This window comes from Erinaceus europaeus, chromosome 8 (assembly GCF_950295315.1).
Source record: "Erinaceus europaeus chromosome 8, mEriEur2.1, whole genome shotgun sequence".
Lineage (NCBI taxonomy): Eukaryota > Metazoa > Chordata > Mammalia > Eulipotyphla > Erinaceidae > Erinaceus > Erinaceus europaeus.
This window is the reverse complement of record NC_080169.1, coordinates 56,289,110-56,309,189: the sequence shown is the minus strand read 5'-3', so window position 1 is coordinate 56,309,189 and position 20,080 is coordinate 56,289,110. Positions and strand designations below refer to the sequence as shown.

Sequence of the window (20,080 nt, the reverse complement as noted above, 5' to 3'; positions counted from 1 at the left end):
ATAGAAAGGAAACATTGACAAAACCATAGGATAAGAGGGGTACAACTTCGCACAGTTCCCACCACCAGACCTCCATACGGTTTCCTTAACCCTGATCATATCTCCCTTACTTTAGACTTACTAAACATTTGTTTGTCTTACTGGACTTTTTAATTTTTATTTATTTATTTATTTTTTATTTATTTATTTCCTTTTGTTGCCCTTGTTGTTTTATTGTTGTAGTTATTATTGTTGTTGTAGTTATTATTATTGTTGTTGTTGGATAGGACAGAGAGAAATGTAGAGAGGAGGGGAAGACAGAAAGGAGGAGAGAAAGATAGATACCTGCAGACCTGCTTCACCGCCTGTGAAGCGACTCCCCTGCAGGTGGGGAGCCGGGGTTCGAACCAGGATCCTTATGCCGGTCCTTGTGCTTTGTGCCACCTGCGCTTAACCCGCTGTGCTACAGCCCGACTCCCGTCTTACTGGACTTTTAAAAGGTTTTTGTTTAATTAATTTTTTTTCATCTTTATGTTTTGATACTGCTTTTAGCTGCATTAATTCTTTATATTATATTTTGATTCTTTTTATTTTCACGAGGATTATTGTTGGTGCTTGATGTCTGCCTGACTAACCCACCACTTCTGGCAACCATTCCCCACCCCCCTTTTTCTTTATTTTATATGATAGGACAGAAATAAATTTAGAGAGGCTGGTCTGTGTTTGGTTTTCTCTAGCTTGATTTTATTAGTTTTATTTATTTTTAATATTGTTACATTGAAGTAAATACGAATACTTTCTGTTGGCAAAACTTTTTTTCATTGCTTTAATGATGTTTATAATATTCATCATTAATTTTAAAATGAACGTTTACTTTATCTTCTATGAGAGAGACTAGAGCACAACTAACTTATGGCATTTTCAGATATATAATATATATGCAAGTTTTGTGCTTTACCGCTGAGTTCTCTTCTGGGACTTTAACCATTTTAGTTTTTAAACATGGGCCATAGATTTTTCCAGGAAGTAACTTATTTCCTTTCCTCTCTTTTTCTCATTACATCCCTTCTACCACCAGTCTTCTTTTATTTAATTACTGACTCTATTGCAAGTTTCCTCCAGTGACTGAAGGAAACATTACATTATGACCTGCTAGGGAAGAACTGCACTCAAACTAAAACTGAGTGCATCATTTTTTACTTCGTTTTTATTGAAAGTGTTCTGGAGGTATTAATTTTGTCCCCTTTTTGTCATCTGAGGTATTAAGCATATGGTTTTCAGATAACAATTATAATTCTTCCTCTGCTCCCTTAGGTATTCACTAAATTGCTTGTTTATTATTCATTTCATCAGATTAATCACTCTACAAATAGAGAAAATGAAACACAAGCAATGGACACTATATTCCAAGAACTATCAGAGTAATTGTAAATTAATCCTATTATTGCAATGACATAGGTAAAAATAATAGGTATTATCTCTGTTTTTTCTAGAGTCTTTCTCTGTGTATAAGGCATTGTGACTTTTTGTAAGCATGCTATTTCTAATGCATGTGGAACACAAGTTTGTTGGGCACAAATGAGAACATGTTATTTAATTGTACTGTTCATATCCTTTATAACAACCTTCTTCAAGTAATTCTCTTTGTTAACTTTTGAAAGAAGTAAGCTAAACCCTTCAAGATTTTATGAATATTTTTCACTTTCTTCTTTTTATTTGGTCAGTTTTTACATTGTATTTATTTGTTATTATATTCAGTGCATTAATGTTTAGTACATTTACCTTGAATTTGATTATGTCTTGTATCCACACTGATAGCTGACTTTGTTGGTAGTTATCAGTTTATATTACAAAATATGAATATATCATTTTGTAATATAAAATGCACTATTTGTAGCTGTTCTGCTGCTTAGTTCTTGCTTGTATCTTGGTATTGAATTTGATTTTCTTTTACTTATAAGTTGAGATCTTATATTTTCAATAAGAATTCTCACATATATGTATAACTATGGATGTAATTATATGTACTTTCTATTTATAATTTTATTTGTTGTATATGAAGCAGTGGACTAACTAAATATATCTTTTCCTTTGGTCTTGTATAATGAATAATGAGGAATATTTTCAATGACATTTTATTTTTGTACATGATTTGTAGGTCTATAGTATTTTCATTTATTATATATCTTAAAAGATTTATATTATGAAAGAGAAGCCCAAACACCATTCTAACATAGGTGGTTCTGGGAATTAAACTCAGGACCTCATGCATACAAGTCTGTGCTCTAGTGCTGAACCACCTTCTCACCCACTCATGTATGATTTTTATTCTTCAAAAATCTTCTTCAAGGAAAGTATTAGTTGTATGTGAAAGAACAGAGAAATTAATGTCTCCCAGAGCATTTATTTCATCCAACTTTCTTGCCATTTGTATTTTGACTAATTTCTTTGATTCTCTACTATGCTTTACTTAAAAGTAACTTCTTCCAGAGACTTTTCTTAAAATGCTAGTCAACAATAATTTCCTCTGCTGTACCTTCAAACATTACCTAACCCTGTTATTCAAATCATAAACTATCTAATTATAGTTATAGTAGGTTCTATAATTACTGTCAAATCTTTGTTGTTGTTGTTTACATCTGCTTTATTTAATTCCATGTTTTGGAGGTTGGGCAGTTGCGCAGCAGGTTAAGTGTACATGGCAGAAAGCATAAGGACCGGCATAAGGATCCCAGTTCGAGCCCCCAGCCCCACCCCACCCCCAGAGGGGAGTCGCTTCACAGGCAGTGAAGCAGGTCTGCAGGTGTCTGTCTCTGTCGCCTCCTCCTTTCTCCATTTCTCCGACAGTGATGACATCAATAACAATAATAACTACAACAACAATAAAAAGGGCAACAAAAGGGAAAATAAATAAATATAAAAAAGTTTAATTCTAAAAAAAAGTTTAATTCTATGTTTGTAGTGAATAATGTCATGACTAGAAAATAATGACTCAAGAAGTACAGGATGAATAACAAATGAATACTGTTATGCTCTGTATCCTTAATAGTTACCACCTGGTGTGTAATAAAAACTCAATAAAACAATCTGGCACTAGAGAGATAGCTCACCAGGTAGAGCATGTTCTTTGCCTTGCATTTTGCCCTTGTTCAAATCCTGACACTAAATAGGATTGCTACTAGACCTGAGCAAGTTCTACTAGTGAGCTGTCTCTCCTCCCTCCCCACCTCTTCCTCAGTTTCTTTATTTAAATGAAAAAGTTGGTCTTGGAGCAGTGGAATCACAAATTTGTGGGACCTTGGCTCCATCAAAAATAAAAACAAACAAACAAAAAAAGCTAATTATTTTCACCATGGATGGATCTAGCAAAGATTTTGAAAATATCACAGATTTATTTGTTTCTATTGTTGAAACCTGATAATGGCACAGCAAAACTCATAATTATTGGCTTTTGCACAATGACTGGGTATTGTTACTGATCTTATAGTATCCTCCAATAAGAGAAGAAAAACTGAATAGCAACAATACATGTTGTTCCTAACTATGTTCTGTATCCTTATGAGTTAAAACATGGCATTTAATAAAATATCAATAATCTGGGGCTAAAAAGTTAGGTCACCAGGAATAGCAAGTGCTTTGCCTTGTATATTGCTTGAGTTTAAGCTCTGACACTGCAGTAAGAAAAAAACATACAATAATCATGAATAAGTAGAATCTTGGGACTTTTTTTTCTTCTTCTAAATACTGCATAGTATGTTACCTGGAGTTACAACTTCTAAGTTATATCTGAAAACAGGTGTTACTATAATTTTGAAGTATTTTGTAAATTCAGATAATATGTTTAGTCAAGTGTATTCAGGAGTTCTGGATGTTTATTTTAATGACTATAGCTTGGAGAAATTAAAGAATATAATATTTTTAAATATTTGTAATGCTTTCTATTTGTAAAGTTTTTAAAAATTTTTTATTTATAAAAAGGAAATACTGACAAAACCGTAGGATAAGAGTGGTACAATTCCACACAATTTCTACCACAAGAACTGTGTATCCCATAGTAGCTTTCCTGTTCTTCAATCCTCTGGGAGTATGGACCCAAGGACATTATGGGATGCATAAGGTGGAAGGTCTGGCTTCTGAAATTGCTTCCCTGCTAAACATGGGCATTGACAGGTCGATCCATACTCCCAGCCTGTCTCTCTCTTTCACTAGTGGGGCAGGGCTCTGGAGAAGCAGAGCTCCAGGACACATTGGTGGGGTCATCTGCCCAGGGAAGTCCAGTTGGCATCATGGTAGCATCTGGAACCTGGTGGCTGAAAGAAGAGTTAACATATAAACCCATACAAATTGTTGACTAATCATGAACCTTAAGGTTGGAATATTGCAGATGAAGATTTGGGGCCCTCCATTTTGAACATAGCTAGTAGGCCTATTTTAGTTATATTCCAAAGAGCCCATGGCTATGCTAGTTTTTTCCTGAGCCTGACATCTGATATGCAAGTGTACCCAAGTTATTGTCTGGGGAGATGATGTCATGGCTTGAAAAAGGGCTAGAAAGCTGGATCAGGGCAGAGAGTAGCTCCTAAATATGGGAAAAGTGTATAAATATTGTTGACTGTAAACCACATCGATTTGATCTGATCTGGGGCCCATATTCAGCTTAGGAGCCTATGGAACCTCTGCATCCCTGTAGATCTGAGCTCACATTCTGTGGTCATGAGTAGGAATGTTCCAAGCTGCCCCAATTTCAAAACCCACCTTCCTCAGATGAAACATAGAGTTTGTTGTCCAACCTCCCTTTGGAGGATGGAACATTCTCTGCCATTGTTGATCCATGTTGAGGGCAAGGTCCTATGGGGGCCCACAGCGGGGTCTATTGTGTTGTTCCTGATGGAGATGACCAGTGACAATGAAGAGAGGGATTTATTCGAGGTCTAGGCCCATCATTTTTGTTTGGGAATCTCAGGACTCCCAGACTAGGGCCCCAGCTGATGGGGTGGCCTGATAGTGACTAAAGAGTAAAGTTTTATTCTTATATATATATATATAATAGTTTGCACTTTTCACTTAGAATATGCAAGACACTTAGAATTATAATTGTACTAGGAGTTGTATGTATGTATTAATACTTAATGAATGTGGACATATATGTGTTTTGTGTTAGGTTTTTGTGTAACATAATTTTTATTCACAGTATTTTATTGTTATTAAAATATTTTGAATATATTCAAGGAGAAGGAAATTAGATATTTAGCATACTATGGATGGACCTTTCTCATAATACAGAGACATGTTTCACATAAAACAGCCTAAAGGTAAAGAAAATGAATCCACTCTGGTTAAAATTAGGGGAGAGATAAAAGATCATGCAGCTGCATTCATAAAAAAAAAAATCTACCCATTTATCTTAAATTTCTTTGTTCAGAAGCTAATGGTGATGTTGAAGTAGAAAAATATTGATTAATTTTGTTATAGCCAGAGGGATGTTAATACATTTCTCCTTTTTTCTCCTAGCACACTGATTTATGTCAGTACATGGACAAACACCCTGGGGGCCTGCATCCAGATAACGTGAAGGTAGGGAAAGGTCTTTTCATTGCTGATTATCATTCTTCATGTGCATTTCTTCAGCCAAATTCCAGCTTCCCGACATAATTTGAAAAAAAATCTTTTTGTGTAAAAAGAAGTAATATTGAAATGAATCATAGTCATTGCTTCATTTAGTAACTGGAAGCTATGTTTTCCTATTATATAGGGCCATACCGTACCTGACACTCAGTGATTTTTTTCTTTCTTTTTTTCATTTTTATCTTTAAAATTTGTTTAGTTAGTAATGAAAGAGAGGCAGTCAGAAGAACTAGAGCTTCACTTTGGTATTTGTGATGCCAGGGATCAAACTCAGCACCTCATGCTTGAGCATAACTTTATATTCACTACATCACTTCCCCGGCCACTCAATGATTTACTGTTAACATTATGTTTTCACTGGAGTATTATTGTTGAACCCTTACCTATTTTTTTCCATAGTGGAGAAACATCTGACAATAATGAGTGAGATCAACTGGCATTATATTACAGTACTATTTTCATCAGAGTGTAACCTTAAATACCACTAGTTTGGAATTCCTTACAGAAGTACCAGTTAGTTTCAATATGCTTTATTATCATGATCCAAAACAGTGGTTTGCTAAGTTCACAGAATACTATTTTTATTTCTATGAACCAAACAGAATAAAAGTTTCTATTTCTTGCTGCTATCTTTCATTACTTTTACTACAAATTGGATTGCTGTGTAAAAATAACTTGTTTTTCTAAGATTTGACCTGTCAATCATCTTGGGAAATTGTTCCAAAATTTCAGAATTAAGGCAGAAAACTCTTTCTTGTATTATGCTAAGGATTAGAATGTACCTATTCTGTGTCTGAATGCTTAGTGATAGTTTATAACTCAAATGACTGAATGTATGATTCTGAGATCTGTGGATATATCTGAATTGAGACTATATATCTCCATTTCTTCTTATTCATGTCATTCTTATTCTTTATGTTATGCCACTCCTTGCAAAATAGTGTTTTTTCTTATTGCTGTACAAATTATTTTTTCATTTAAATAGATAGTGGATACCCTAATTTTTTTTTTTTTTTTGCTTATATATCCACCTCCAAGGTTATTGCTGGGGCTCAGTGTTGACACTACAAATCTACTGTTCCTGGCAGCCGTTTATTGGATAGGACAGAGAGAAGTTGAGCGAGGAGGGGGAGATAGAGAAGGAAAGAAAGATGGACACCTACAGACCTGCTTGGTCGCCTGTAAAGTGCTCCCCCTGCAGGTGGAGAGCCAGGGGTTCAAACTAGGATCCTTGGGAGTCCGGCAGTGGCGCAGTGGGTTAAGCGCATGTGATGCAAAGCGCAAGGACCGGCTTAAGGATCCCGGTTCCAGCCCCCGGCTCCCCACCTGCAGGGGAGTCACTTCACAGGCAGTGATGTAGGTCTGCAGGTGTCTATCTTTCTCTTCCCCTCTCTGTCTTCCCCTCCTCTCTCCATTTCTCTCTGTCCTATCCAACATCGATGACATCAATAACCACAACAATGTTAAATAACAAGGGCAACACAAGGGAAAATAAATAAATAAAATTTAAAAAAAAAAACACAAAAAAACTAGGATCCTTGTGGGGATCCTGGCACTTAGTACTATTTGTGCCTCATAGGGTTCACTACTTCCAGGCCCCAGTGGATATCCTTTTAAATAAAGTCATGCCTACATGATTTTATGATCATGGGAGTCTACTAGTATTTGTTCAGACTGATTATGAGAGACAGAAATGGAGAGAAAAGAGAGAGAAAGAAATAAACCACATCATAATTTTCAGCATTTACGAAGCTTCCCCCTTTCCATAGAGCTTCCATTTGGTGACCAGTGGTTCAAACTTGCATCTTTGCACATGGTAAAGTGTACAGTCTACAAGGTGGGCTCTATCACTTGGTCTCTTCCGTCTTTTTTTTTTTTTAACTTTTAGGGCTCTGTATACCATTTTCAATCTATCAGTTGACATAGTTCTCCAGTACCAAGGTGTGGGGGGAGTGTTAAGCAATGAATAGATTTATTCATCTGACACAAAATCAATTGTGCCTCCCCACAATGACATAAACACTTTTATTTTTCTGTTTGCATTAAAACATCTCATATCATCTTATCTTATTTACACGTTAAGTAGTCTGTTCTTATCATTGGTTGGGTTCAAAACCAATAGTACAATACGTTTTCTTTTAATTGAACAGATGGTTTACAAGTTTGTTGTCTCAGAGATATGGTTTCATAGGTTCCTCAAATCTGTGTTAAGTACACTTCACCCACCACTCATTTGTTATCTTCCCCACCCTCTGTTGAGTCTTCCCCCTCAAATCTGCAGATATAAGTCTTAGGCTTGTATATTTCTCATCCTGTCTATCCTTTTGTTTTGTCTCACATCTCACATATGCGTAAAAAGATCAGATCTATGTTCCTTTCCTTATGAACTGTTTCACTTGCCTTGCTTGTTCCTTATCCCTCCAGTTCCATTCATACTCTACACTACAATCTGCCGAGAGCCTACAGTGACTCCTTTGAGCTCAGGTACCTAAGGAACAATCCATTTTCAGCAAAAATCAGCATGCACTCTGAGACAATTTGAATTCCTGACTTCCAAATTTAGTGACAGAATTAAGATTGAAGAATTGGCTTAATATTTTTAAGAAAAAGGGGTTAGTTGGACTTTTATTATCCTTGTTAGGTTGGCCTTTTAGTTACTTGTGTATCATTGATACTACAGGCTAGAATTATTGGTGGAAAATTGTGTTGGTGAGATATAAAAAAAATAAAATAACAGGTTGGGTGGGGGTAGATAGCATGATGGTTATGCAAAGAGACTTTCATGCCTGAGGCTACAAAGCCCAGATTTAGTCCCCCACACCACCATAAGCCATAGCTGAGCCTTGCTCTGGTTAAAAAAAAAAAGAAAGAAAGAAAAGAAAAATCACTTCATGTGTTGAATGGCCTTAGGCCATTGTTTGTGATAGTTCTATAGGATTTTTTTTATTCTATTTCTTTTATAATATTTTATTTTTCTGTTCGCTTCTTATGCCCTTGATAGACTGATCTCTATGTTGCTGTTATATAACAAATCTGAACTTGAAATTGTGTTTCAACAAATATTACTCAAGTCCCCCAAGTTTGTCTTTCATTTCATAATCGTTCATCACCCTTCAAATACTTAGTGCTTATTACCTGTTCCATGTCCAGATTACATTTTGTCAGAAAAAAAAAAAAGGTTTAATACTAGAAGAACTGCTATCTCCAGATGTGAGGTGAGACCCTTAAGGGTGAATGAGATGTACAGTCCTCATATAAAACATTAATGTGGTATCTCAGAAAATCTAGTATTGATCACACACAGCAGGGATTATTTCCACTTGGAAGGAGTTTCATATTGACACAGATTGATTCTCTACTTCATTTTTGCCTTTGAGAAAACGTTCTATGAAGGCAACAAGATGTATTGATGCAAGAGTATCCCTTTCCCCATAGCTATTGAAATCTTGGTTCGTTTAGGATTTACTGAATTTCCAGGTCTTGAAATCCTTTGAAGGATCATCACTGGGAGATGATGGCCATATGGCAATGGTTTAAAATTTTTCATGTTAAAATTATGTGTAGCCTAGTATTTTATACAAATTATTAATGATGTATGAGGGGAAAAAAGAATCGTCGTTCCATTAAAAGATGAAAATTTTACTTTCCTTACATCCTTTCTTAGAAAACTGCTTGAAGTTGTGTTACATTAGAATGCAGGGGAAAAGGGTCGGATGGTGGTGCACCTGGTTGAGCACACATGTTACAATACACAAGGACCCTAGTTCTAGCCCCTGGTCTTCCCACCTGCAGGGGGGAAACTTAACAAGTGGTGGAGCAGTACTGCAGGTATCTCTCTGTCTCTTACCTTCTCTATCACCCCCTTCCCTCTCGATTTCTGGCTGTCTCTATCCAATAAATAAATAAAGATAATAATAAAAAAAGAATGCAGGGGGAAATAAGACAGAAAAGAAGACAGAGGGAAAAGGTAATGTCCAAAATGAGATTCCTAGAGGCTTGAGAAATGACTCATCTAGTAAAGCCAGTGGTTTACCAAGTCTAGTCCCCAGTCACCACATGGAAGCCCCTGAGCCTTGATTTCTACCCCTGCTTACCACATGGAAACATCTGTACAGAGAAAGCTTCGTACAGATGGAGTGCTCCCTTGTCTCTTCTGTTTTTTTTTTTGTTGTTGTTGTTTTGTTTTGTTTTACCAGTGCGCTATTTAGTTGTGGCTTTTGGTGGTGCGGGGGTTTGAACCTGGGACTTTGGAGCCTCAGGTATGAGAGTCCCTTTTCATAACAATTATGCTATCTTCCCTCTATCTTTTTGTTTTTTCTTTGCCCACTCTATTTTTTCCCTCTCTCTCTTTCTTACCTTTAAAAAAAGAAGAACAATTTGTAGGGAATTCTTGCAGATGCACAATGCTGACAGTAACTTTGGTGGCAAAAGAAGAGTAAGTGTATCCAAGGATGACACTGGCCCATTAAACTGGGACACTAACCCATTAGCTCTATTGAAGCAGGTCAAATTCTCTAGGACTACATTTTCTTTAAAATCTATAAGGGGCCAGGTGATGGTGCACCCTGGAGAGTGCACACATTACCATGTTTAAGCCCTCAGTCCCCAGCTGCAGGGAAAATTTTTCATATTTTCATGAGCAATGAAGTAGTGCTACAAGTTTCTCTCCCTCCCTTCTCTATCCTTCCTCAATTTCTGTCAGTAATAAGATAAAAATAAATGTGTTAAATATCTCCAAGTAGGAATAAAAGATAGCTCATCTGTGATCATCTTTGTCATGCACTTGACCTAGAGCCAAGTAGATCAAAAGCAACCAATAGCACAGCTATATGAGAAGCTTTCATCCTGTGGTGTCTCCCTGTCTTTTTATCTCTGTCTATTTGAAAAGTTGACTCACTGCCCCAACAATCATTGTTATCCCTAGGTAAAGCAGCTTATCCTATTTGGGAAAAATATTCACAATAAACCTAAATGATTCACTTGTAAGTAATCTTTATGTTATATTAATAATGTCAACATTAAATGGTGATGTTATTAAAAAATCAAAACTATCTCTTTACACTTTTTCTTTTTTTTAGGATAAACATCCTAGAATTGCCCATTTCAGCTACCACATTTTGGTTTTTCTTTTTTAATTATTTTAGTTTTCTCCTTTTTTTTTTTTTTTAAATTGTCACCAGTATTATCGCTGAGGCTTGGTACCAATGCTACGAATACACTGTTCCCTGAAGCCATTTTCCATATATATGACTATGACTTTGTGACATATGACATAGATTCTATCCCATGGACAATTCTGTTTGATGTATTAACATTTTTTTTCATATTTATTGTCACTTTAAACTATGACTCCAAAGCAAATGACATCAGGATACTATATATATATATTAGAAATTGAAGGGTAGGCTGGGGAAACCACATAATAGTTATGTGAAGAAACTTTCCTGCCTGAGGCTGTGAGGTCCCAAGTTCAATTACCAGCACCACCATAAGCCAGAGCTAAGTAGTGCCTTTGTCTGTCTCTCTGTATCATTCTCTCTATATCTTTCTCATTAAAATCAGTAATATTTTAAAGAGAGAAATTGAGAAGGGTAGGGAAACAGAGAGGAGAAAGGTAGACACCTTCAGACCTGTTTCACCGCTCATGAAGCTTTCCGCCTCCTCTGCAGGTGGGAAGAGGTGACTCAAACCCAGGTCCTTGAGTATGGTAATCTGTGAGCTGACCCAGGTGCGCCACTGCTTAGCCCTCTACTACCACATTTTCTATAAAATAAAGGTTAGGATAAATTGAGACCAAGAACTTGTCAAAGAATTTCTTTGACTCTGTCCAATAATAGTTTCTCTATACTGCTTTATTAATACTTTGAATTATTGTAGGTATAGCTTATTGTTTTGTGACTTTATATGAACTCAGTCATAGGACTTTATCATCTTTTCATATTGAAGGTAGTAAATTGTACTTTCTCTGAGGGTACGGAAGGTTAAAAAATCAAATGCAATTTATGAATAAATATTTTGTCATATGAATTGCACCTCATGGAAGCAGCTTGCCCTTATTATTATTATGCATGACCATTCATCTGGTTATTCTGTGAGTTGTAGTTACCTTATGTCTGACTGGGGACTATGCATTCCTCCAGATTTAGGATCTGCACTGCAGGTGAAATAATTTCAAAGAGGTCTGACTATGACATAGTGATATATGACATAGATATCCTATGGGCAATTCTGTTTAATGTATTAACATTTTTTCATATTTATTGTCACTTTAACCTATGAATGCAAAGCAAATGGCATAAGAATACTATTTACTAAGCTAGCAGATGTTCGTAATTAGCATCATAAATAAACAAACCACAGTTGGATTAAAATAAGGTACAGTAATGGTTGTAAATTGAAGACTGTGAAAATGCACTTGGAGAAGCTGTTATCTTTTAAAAAGCATTCATTTAAAAAATGTAAGGTTCTCTGATTCATTAGTTCCTAGATCATTAAATTATGTGAATGTAATAAATAGCAGTTATTTATTATTATAATGGAGAGTATAGTGTTCACACATACCCATTTACTTTTAAATTTGGCTATTTTTACATTAAGTATTATCATTATAAAACATGGCAATATATAGAAGCATTTTACGCATTTCTCTTGCTCTCTAAAAATGTATTTATTTCTATATTTTACATCTTTATTTTATGTAACAATGTAGAGTACCATACACCTAAAAACTGAGGAGACAGTCAAGCATTGCAAGGTAGTCTACTTTAAATAGTGAAGTGAAAACATGGAACAACTAAGAAAAATGCTTGTCTGGTGATCTCATAATAACATTTGGCAAAATACTGTGGTAATTTTATATTAATTCAAAGCAAAACATCTGTTAAATTTTTATCTTCATTGTTTATACTTATAAACACAATATAAACTTGTAACAAAAATGTGAATGTTAACTAAATTTCTAAAAATCATTTTGCTACTTTAATTGCCTACAAAAGTGTTTATTTTTAAAATAGACATTCTGAAATAAATATTCACCCTTAACTCATGACTTGTTTCTCAGCATATCAATTTTAGACAAATGAGTAATTTTAACAGTTAATTATATAGAAGGCAGTTAGAAACCTGATTCAAAGCCTGTGGACAATGCCTGCACTATAAATATTTATGATGATCAACACTATAGTATCCAATTTCTAAAACTTGAAAATATTTATTTAACTGGTCAGAATTTTAGGGTAGCATTATACATTTTTTCACCCTTCATAATTTATTCACTGTGATACTCTTGAACTTTGTTAACATAATGTGTTGAATACAGAACCTGTATTATTCTTCATATTATAGTTAATGATTTTTCTCGTTGATCATTGTGTTTTAAAAATGACTATGCCAGACGAGACTTCTTCCTTCATTATGGTTAGATTTGATCTGTGTTTTTCTGCAGTGTTCCTCAATTTCCATATTATTTAATGATTTTTCTAGAAGATTCCTTGGGAAAAAAATATATGCTGTTTTTTATAATCCATGTGTGGAAAATTAAAAATAATCCAAGTGATTCTAAATTCTTCTGCTGCGTTATTTGCTGTCTGAATCCAGTTGTCATTTTCATTTAAAAATGTTTTAATAAAAATATATGAGTATTACTATAGTAGGAAAATGTTATTTTTCTTTCATAGTTCAGAGAATAAGCAGGTGTGTAATGGGCAGAATAATGTTATGCCAAATTAAGATTGTCTCATACAGATGGTACCCACAATGAATTACTAAATGAGACTTTGTAATGTTCAGACAGAAAATCAGATACCACATGATTTTCTCCATGTTCATTTAGCTGGAAGTGCTATCCTTCTATGCATCACTGCGAGTATTACAGAACCTTTACTCTGTCTCTCCTTTAAATCTGGTTATTTCAAGAGGATTATAAAAAGTATTCCTTGTCTCAACACCTGTTCAGGTTTCTTTTGAACCTTTTCATCCTGCATTTGATAAAAAAATTTTCCACATATGAAGGGTGAAGGTTTAGCAAAACTGAAAGTGGAATCACAAATGTTTGTTAATATGATTGACATTCAGAAGGAGTCTAAGTAGTGAATTGTGGGTGAAGACATTGGACCAGAGTTCAGTTGTTTTAGAATGGTGTTTTTGTTGTTGTTGTTTATTTTTTACTGTTGGCATCATCTCTTGACCTGCTTATAACCTTTTGGATTACACAAAGGGATACAAACAGGTAATTAGGCAGGGGATTTTTTTTTTTATTCTAAAAGAGCTTTAAAATTCAGAATTAAAAGAAATTACCTCCAAAGATTGGTGAAACAGTCTTTGGAAGTATGCCACGTTGTGATTTAATTGTAGAATGGAATTGTCCAGCTTTTGTGGTACACATTTGAAGAAGAGAACACATTCTCATGGGTATCAAACTTGAACCCATTCACCCTGCTTCACTCTTTTTTAAGATGGGTATTTTACATAAACCCTTGGTTTTAATGTTTTTCATGACAAACATGGAAACTCAGAAGGAAATTAGCCATAGTGATAATGTGTGCACACTATCATGGAATTTCTGATTAACTTGGGAAGGCACAGCCTTCATGTGACTATCCAGTGCATCACAAAAATATTTTCTCATCTGTATATTAATGCTTGTTATACGAGACCTTCTAGAAGGATAGAGAGATTTCTTCATCACTTATATCCAAAGTAAAAATTTTCCATTTTGAATTTATTTTTATTTTTGGTATAACTTTCAGATTTAAGCTACCTTTAAGAATTTTACATTTGAAGATATATCTATTACTGTTGTCAATTTTTCAACCTTTCTCTTTCTTCTCTCTCTCTCTCTCTCAGTGTGTGTGTGTGTGTGTGTGTGTGTGTCAATGTTACAATAGCCTTATTAATTGATGCTAAGAACAGTCATGTTGGTTCATTGTCTATGATGTCAAAATAACAAACCATTTTTTAAAATTCAGTTTCTTAGTGTATATTTAAAAACAAACAAGGTAGCCTTACCACCTCAGAGTTATCTCAGTGGTGGAGCACAGAGACTGCATCTGTGGTCAGTGGTGAGTTTTATTTATTAAATTATTTATTTTTGCCATATATACAGATAAGAAACAGAGGTAGAGAGTCAGTAGTATCCTAAAGCACTGACTCTTCCCTAAGTGAGGTGAAACTCATTTTTGCTCACTAATACATCCACAGTATTTGAAATGTTGTTCTAGTTCTTCTCCTCTCTGCAAATAAATCAAAAATGAGAATGACCCCTTAGACTAGTGAAAGGAACATATGTGTATAAATAAAGCTGAGGAACATTTTGTGTTCCTTGCTAGTTTTATAAATTGTGTGTAGTCAGATCAAATGTATAGCTCTGTGTTGCCAAACAGAAACTTGAAAACTACTTTTGATTTTAAAAGATTTATTTTGGAAACAATTATTTTGAGTTTTCTTCTAGAAGACTGGAAGAAACTATTAAAACTGGAAAAAACTATTTAAAGCTATTAAACTGGAAAACTATTAAAATCAGTACCTTTAGTTTGATCTTATTTCTACTTAGCTGGAGACTATTTCTGTTACTAATTGTAGGTTGCTGGCCAGCTTGGGAAGATTCCTACTCAACTTTCTCCACTTCATCATACATAAAATCCTAATAAATTAGAAACCTTGTTATATATTATATCCTTTAAGGAATTTGTGCAAAACTGTGTTTTACAAGCCCCATTTGACTTCCTCTAAATTATCCAGCTTTAGTTCTTCTTCCTTTGATCTGCTGGCTCACTATAAGCATCTCAGTGCCTAGAGCAATACTTTGCTTGGCATCCAGCATTAAACTGAGAACCCTAAGAAAAAGTTGAATAGGAGCCCAGCTTATCTGGTATGTTCATAGATCTCAGAAAGTGAGTAAGATCTTACTCAAAGAACTTACCCAAGAAAGTCAAGGTTTTATTGTTTGAGTTATTCTCTAAAGTTGTTATCTTTAGGAATAAGACATCAATGTTCAAATATATTAGATAACATAATTTGACCTGCCATTGCATCACCTTTAGATGATGAGATGTCTTGTATCTCAGGGCCTTGAGAATGTCGAACAAATAGGCAAAAAGTTGAATTATGATACAACCTCCCCTACTATTCAGATTTTCAAAGAGCAGGATCTCTCTCTAGTATAAGGCAAAAACATACACACCTACAACCTGGTACCCTGGTATACATATTTGTATCAAAGTGTTGCCTTTTTAAACATTTTTAAAAAATATGTTTATTTATTTATTGGACAGGGACAGCCAGAAATTGATAGGGAAGGGGGTGGTAGAGATAGGAGAGAGACAGAGAGACACCTGTAACACTGCTTCACCACTTGCAAAGCTTTCCCCTGCAGGAGGAGACTGGGGGCTCGAACCCTGGTCCTTGTGCATTGCGATATGTGTGCTCAACCAGGTTGCCACCACCCAGCCCCAGTGTTCCTTTTTTTTAAGGTTTAGTTTATTTTTATCTCATTGCTAGGGGTTCACCACTCTGAGCCAACTTTTATTCATATAGAAAGTGACAGTCAGTATCCAGGATCAACTAGGAATACCAAAGGAGACTGAAACAAGACAGACTAGAATGACTACAGGAACCCACCAAATCACTGGTGAGTGCAGACGTGTGGCTGGTGACAGAGAGGAGCCTAGGGAGAGACTAAGTGGCTGGTAACAGTCCGAAGGTCTATCAGTTGAGACACCACCTCCAGTCTGTTCCACCAACAAGAGGACAGCTGAAGGGAGGAGAGGACTCCCTGGAGACTCACCAAGTGCAACCCTGAGTCTCCATTGCTACTGCCCTCAGAATCTGGAGCAGCAGCAGGGAGGGACATGGGGGGGGGGCGGCAGAGATCTAACCAGGAAATTCAGGAGAAGACCTATACCTCCATGGCATAGCTGTGGGGCTGTGAAAGTCTCTTTGCATAACAACCAGACTATCTGCCACACCCTGCCTTATCTCTTGGTCAGGAGTCAGTGATTAAGTTAAGAGGCCTACTTATAGTTAGAAGCCCTCAGGCTCCCATAGCCTACAGAGAAGAAAAAAATAAATAAATAAATAAAGAGGCTTTTAAATCACTGAGCTCCAACTCAGGGATTAAAATACTATTGAAACAACTTTTAACTTCCACCACTGTGAACCCTTTAATTACCATACTTAGACACAAGTCAATCCAGGAAATAGTGATCAGTAATTTGAAAAGTACTAAGAGAGGGAACTCATAACATAATATATAAAATGGGTAAACCAACAAGAAGAAATATTGGAGAAACAACCCAGGACAACAGTCCAGCTAAAAGCCCCCCAAAGGGTGAAGCACAAAATAACGAGTTCCACATCCAAACATTAGCTAAGGAAATAATCACAGGAGTGAGTAAAGAGTTTGTAAGAATTGTAATAAGAAATATAGGAACAAATGAGACTCTGGAAGAAAACACTAACTATCTCAAGGTTATTAGAGAGCTGAAAGCTGAAATAGCTGAGCTAAGAACACAACTAGCTGAACAAGCTAAAACAGTATCAGAACAGGGAAACAAAATAGATGAACTCCAGATAACAGAAGAGGGCAGAGAGAATAGAATCAATGAGGCTGAAGACAGAATTAGCAAGATCGAGGATGAATTAGAGACAACTAAAAAAGAAGTAAGAGATCTCAAAAAGAGATTAAGAGATGCTGAAAACAACAACAGAGACCTATGGGATGACTTCAAAAGAAACAATATGCGCATTATTGGCTTACCAAAGGAAGAAAGAGAGGGAGAGGAAGAAAGCATTCTTCAGGCCATAATAGCTGAAAACTTCTCTAGTCTAGACAACATCAAAGACATAAAGATTCAAGAAGCCCAGAGGGTCCCAAACAGAATTAACCCAGATTTAAAGACACCAAGACACATCATATTTAGAATGGAAAGGAATAAAGATAAAGAAAGGTTCCTGAAGGCTGCAAGAGAAAAACAAAGAGTCACCTACAGAGGAAAACCCATAAAATTAGCAGCAGACTTCTCCACACAAACACTACAGGTCAGAAGAGAATGGCAAGATATCTATCAAGTGCTCAACGAGAAAGGCTTTCAACCAAGAATACTATGTCCTGCTAGACTGTCATTCAGACTCGGTGGAGGCATCAAAACCATCTCAGACAAGCAACAGTTGAAGGAATCAACTATCACCAAGCCTGCCCTGAAAGAAGGTCTGAAAGGTCTTCTATAAACAGTCAGATCATCATAAATAGGAAATATATCAGAACACTCTAAAACTCTACAAGAATGGCATTAAAATATCTTCAATCTTTGATATCAATAAATGTCAATGGCCTGAATTCACCTATTAAAAGACACAGAGTAGGAAGATGGATCAGAAAATACAACCCAACAATATGCTTGTCTACAGGAAACCCTCGTAACTCAACAAGACAAACATAGACTTAAAGTGAAAGGATGGAAAACTATCATACAAGCCAATGGCCCACAAAAAAGGGCAGGAACAGCTATTCTCATATCCGACACGATAGACTTTAAAATAGATAAGATTAAAAAAGATAGGAATGGACATTACTTAATGTTCAGAGGACCAGTCAATCAAGAGGACTTAACAATTATTAACATCTATGCACCCAATGAGAAGCCATCTAAATACATCAAATGTCTACTGAAAGAGCTACAGCAATATATTAACAGCAACACAGTCATAGTAGGGGACTTCAACACCCCACTCTCTCAATTTGACAGATCATCCAGGCAGAAAATCAATAAAGACATAAGGGAGCTAAATGAAGAGATAGATAAATTAGAACTATTGGACATTTTCAGAGTCATTCATCCCAAGAAACTGGAATACACATTTTACTCAAATCCACATGGGTCATTCTCGAGTATAGATCATATGTTAGGCCACAAACATAGCATCAGCAAATTCAAGAGCATTGAAATCATCCCAGGCATCTTCTCAGACCACAGTGGAACTAAACTAACACTTAACAATCAACAAAAGATTAGTAATAGTCCCAAAATGTGGAAGCTCAAAAGTACACTTCTTAATAACCTCTGGGTCAAAGAGGAAATAAATGAAGAAATCAAAATGTTTCAAGGCTTTAATGAAAATGAAGACACAAGCTATCAAAATATTTGGGACACAGCTAAGGCAGTACCGAGAGGGAAGTTCATAGCTATACAAGCACACATTAGGAAACAAGAAAAAGCACAAATAAACAGCCTGATTGCACATCTTAAAGACCTAGAAGAAGAAGAACAAAGGAACCATAAAGCAACCAGAAGGACAGAAATCACTAAAGTTAGGGCAGAAATAAATAACATTGAGAATAAGAAAACCATACAAAAGATCAACGAAAGTAAATGTTGGTTCTTCAAAAGAGTGAATAAAATCGACAAACCTTTAGTCAGACTCACAAAACAAAAAAGGGAGAAGACCCAAATAAATCGGATAGTAAATGAAAGAGGAGATATCACAACAGACACTGCAGAAATTCAACATATCATGCGAGGCTTCTATGAACAACTATATGCCACCAAGCTAGAGAACCTGGAAGAAATGGACGATTTCCTAGATACCTACCAACTTCCAAAACTAAGTAAAGAGGAAGTGGATAACATGAACAGGCCCATCACAGCTAATGAAATTGAAATAGTTATCAAAAATCTCCCCCAAAATAAAAGTCCTGGACCAGATGGTTTTACAAATGAATTCTACAAAACCTTCAAAGAAGAACTAATACCTCTACTTTTAAAAGTCTTCCAGAAGATTGAAGACACTGGAATACTCCCTGCCCAGCTTCTATGAAGCCAACATCACTCTGATATCAAAAGCAGACAGGAACACAAGCAAAAAAGAAAACTACAGACGAATATCTCTGATGAACATAGATGCGAAAATACTGAACAAAATTCTAGCCAACCAGATATAGCAGTATATTAAAAAGATTGTTCATCATGACTAAGTGGAGTTTATCCCAGGCATGCAAGGTTGGTTTAATATACGTAAATCAATGAGTATGATCCACTACAGCAACAAAAGCAAGACCAAAAACCACATGGTCATATCAATAGATGCAGAGAAAGCCTTTGACAAAAATACAACATCCCTTTATGATCAAAACACTACAAAAAATGGGAGTAGATGGAAAATTCCTGAAGATAGTGGAGTCTATATATAGCAAACCTACAGCCAACAGCATACTCAATGGTGAAAAACTGGAAGCATTTCCACTCAGATCAGGTACTAGACAGGGCTGCCCACTATCACCATTACTATTCAGCATAGTGTTGGAAGTTCTTGCCATAGCAATCAGGCAAGAGCCAGGAATTAAAGGGATACAGATTGGAAGAGAAGAAGTCAAACTCTCCCTATTTGCAGATGACATGATAGTATACACAGAAAAACCTAAGGAATCCAGCAAGAAGCTTTTGGAAATCATCAGGCAATACAGTAAGGTGTCAGGCTACAA

At 35.8% G+C, this 20,080-nt stretch overlaps 1 protein-coding gene across 4 annotated transcripts in view; it reads left to right on the top strand.

Moving 5' to 3' along the window:
- The window catches only part of CDK14 (cyclin dependent kinase 14), a 722,913-nt gene that overhangs the window by 333,776 nt on the left and 369,057 nt on the right, over positions 1-20,080 (top strand). For all 4 annotated transcript variants that reach the window (XM_060196252.1, XM_060196255.1, XM_060196254.1 and 1 more), the window contains one exon: positions 5,491-5,553. In XM_060196252.1, coding sequence (XP_060052235.1) covers positions 5,491-5,553 — 63 coding nt within the window. The remainder of the gene's footprint in view (positions 1-5,490; positions 5,554-20,080) is intronic.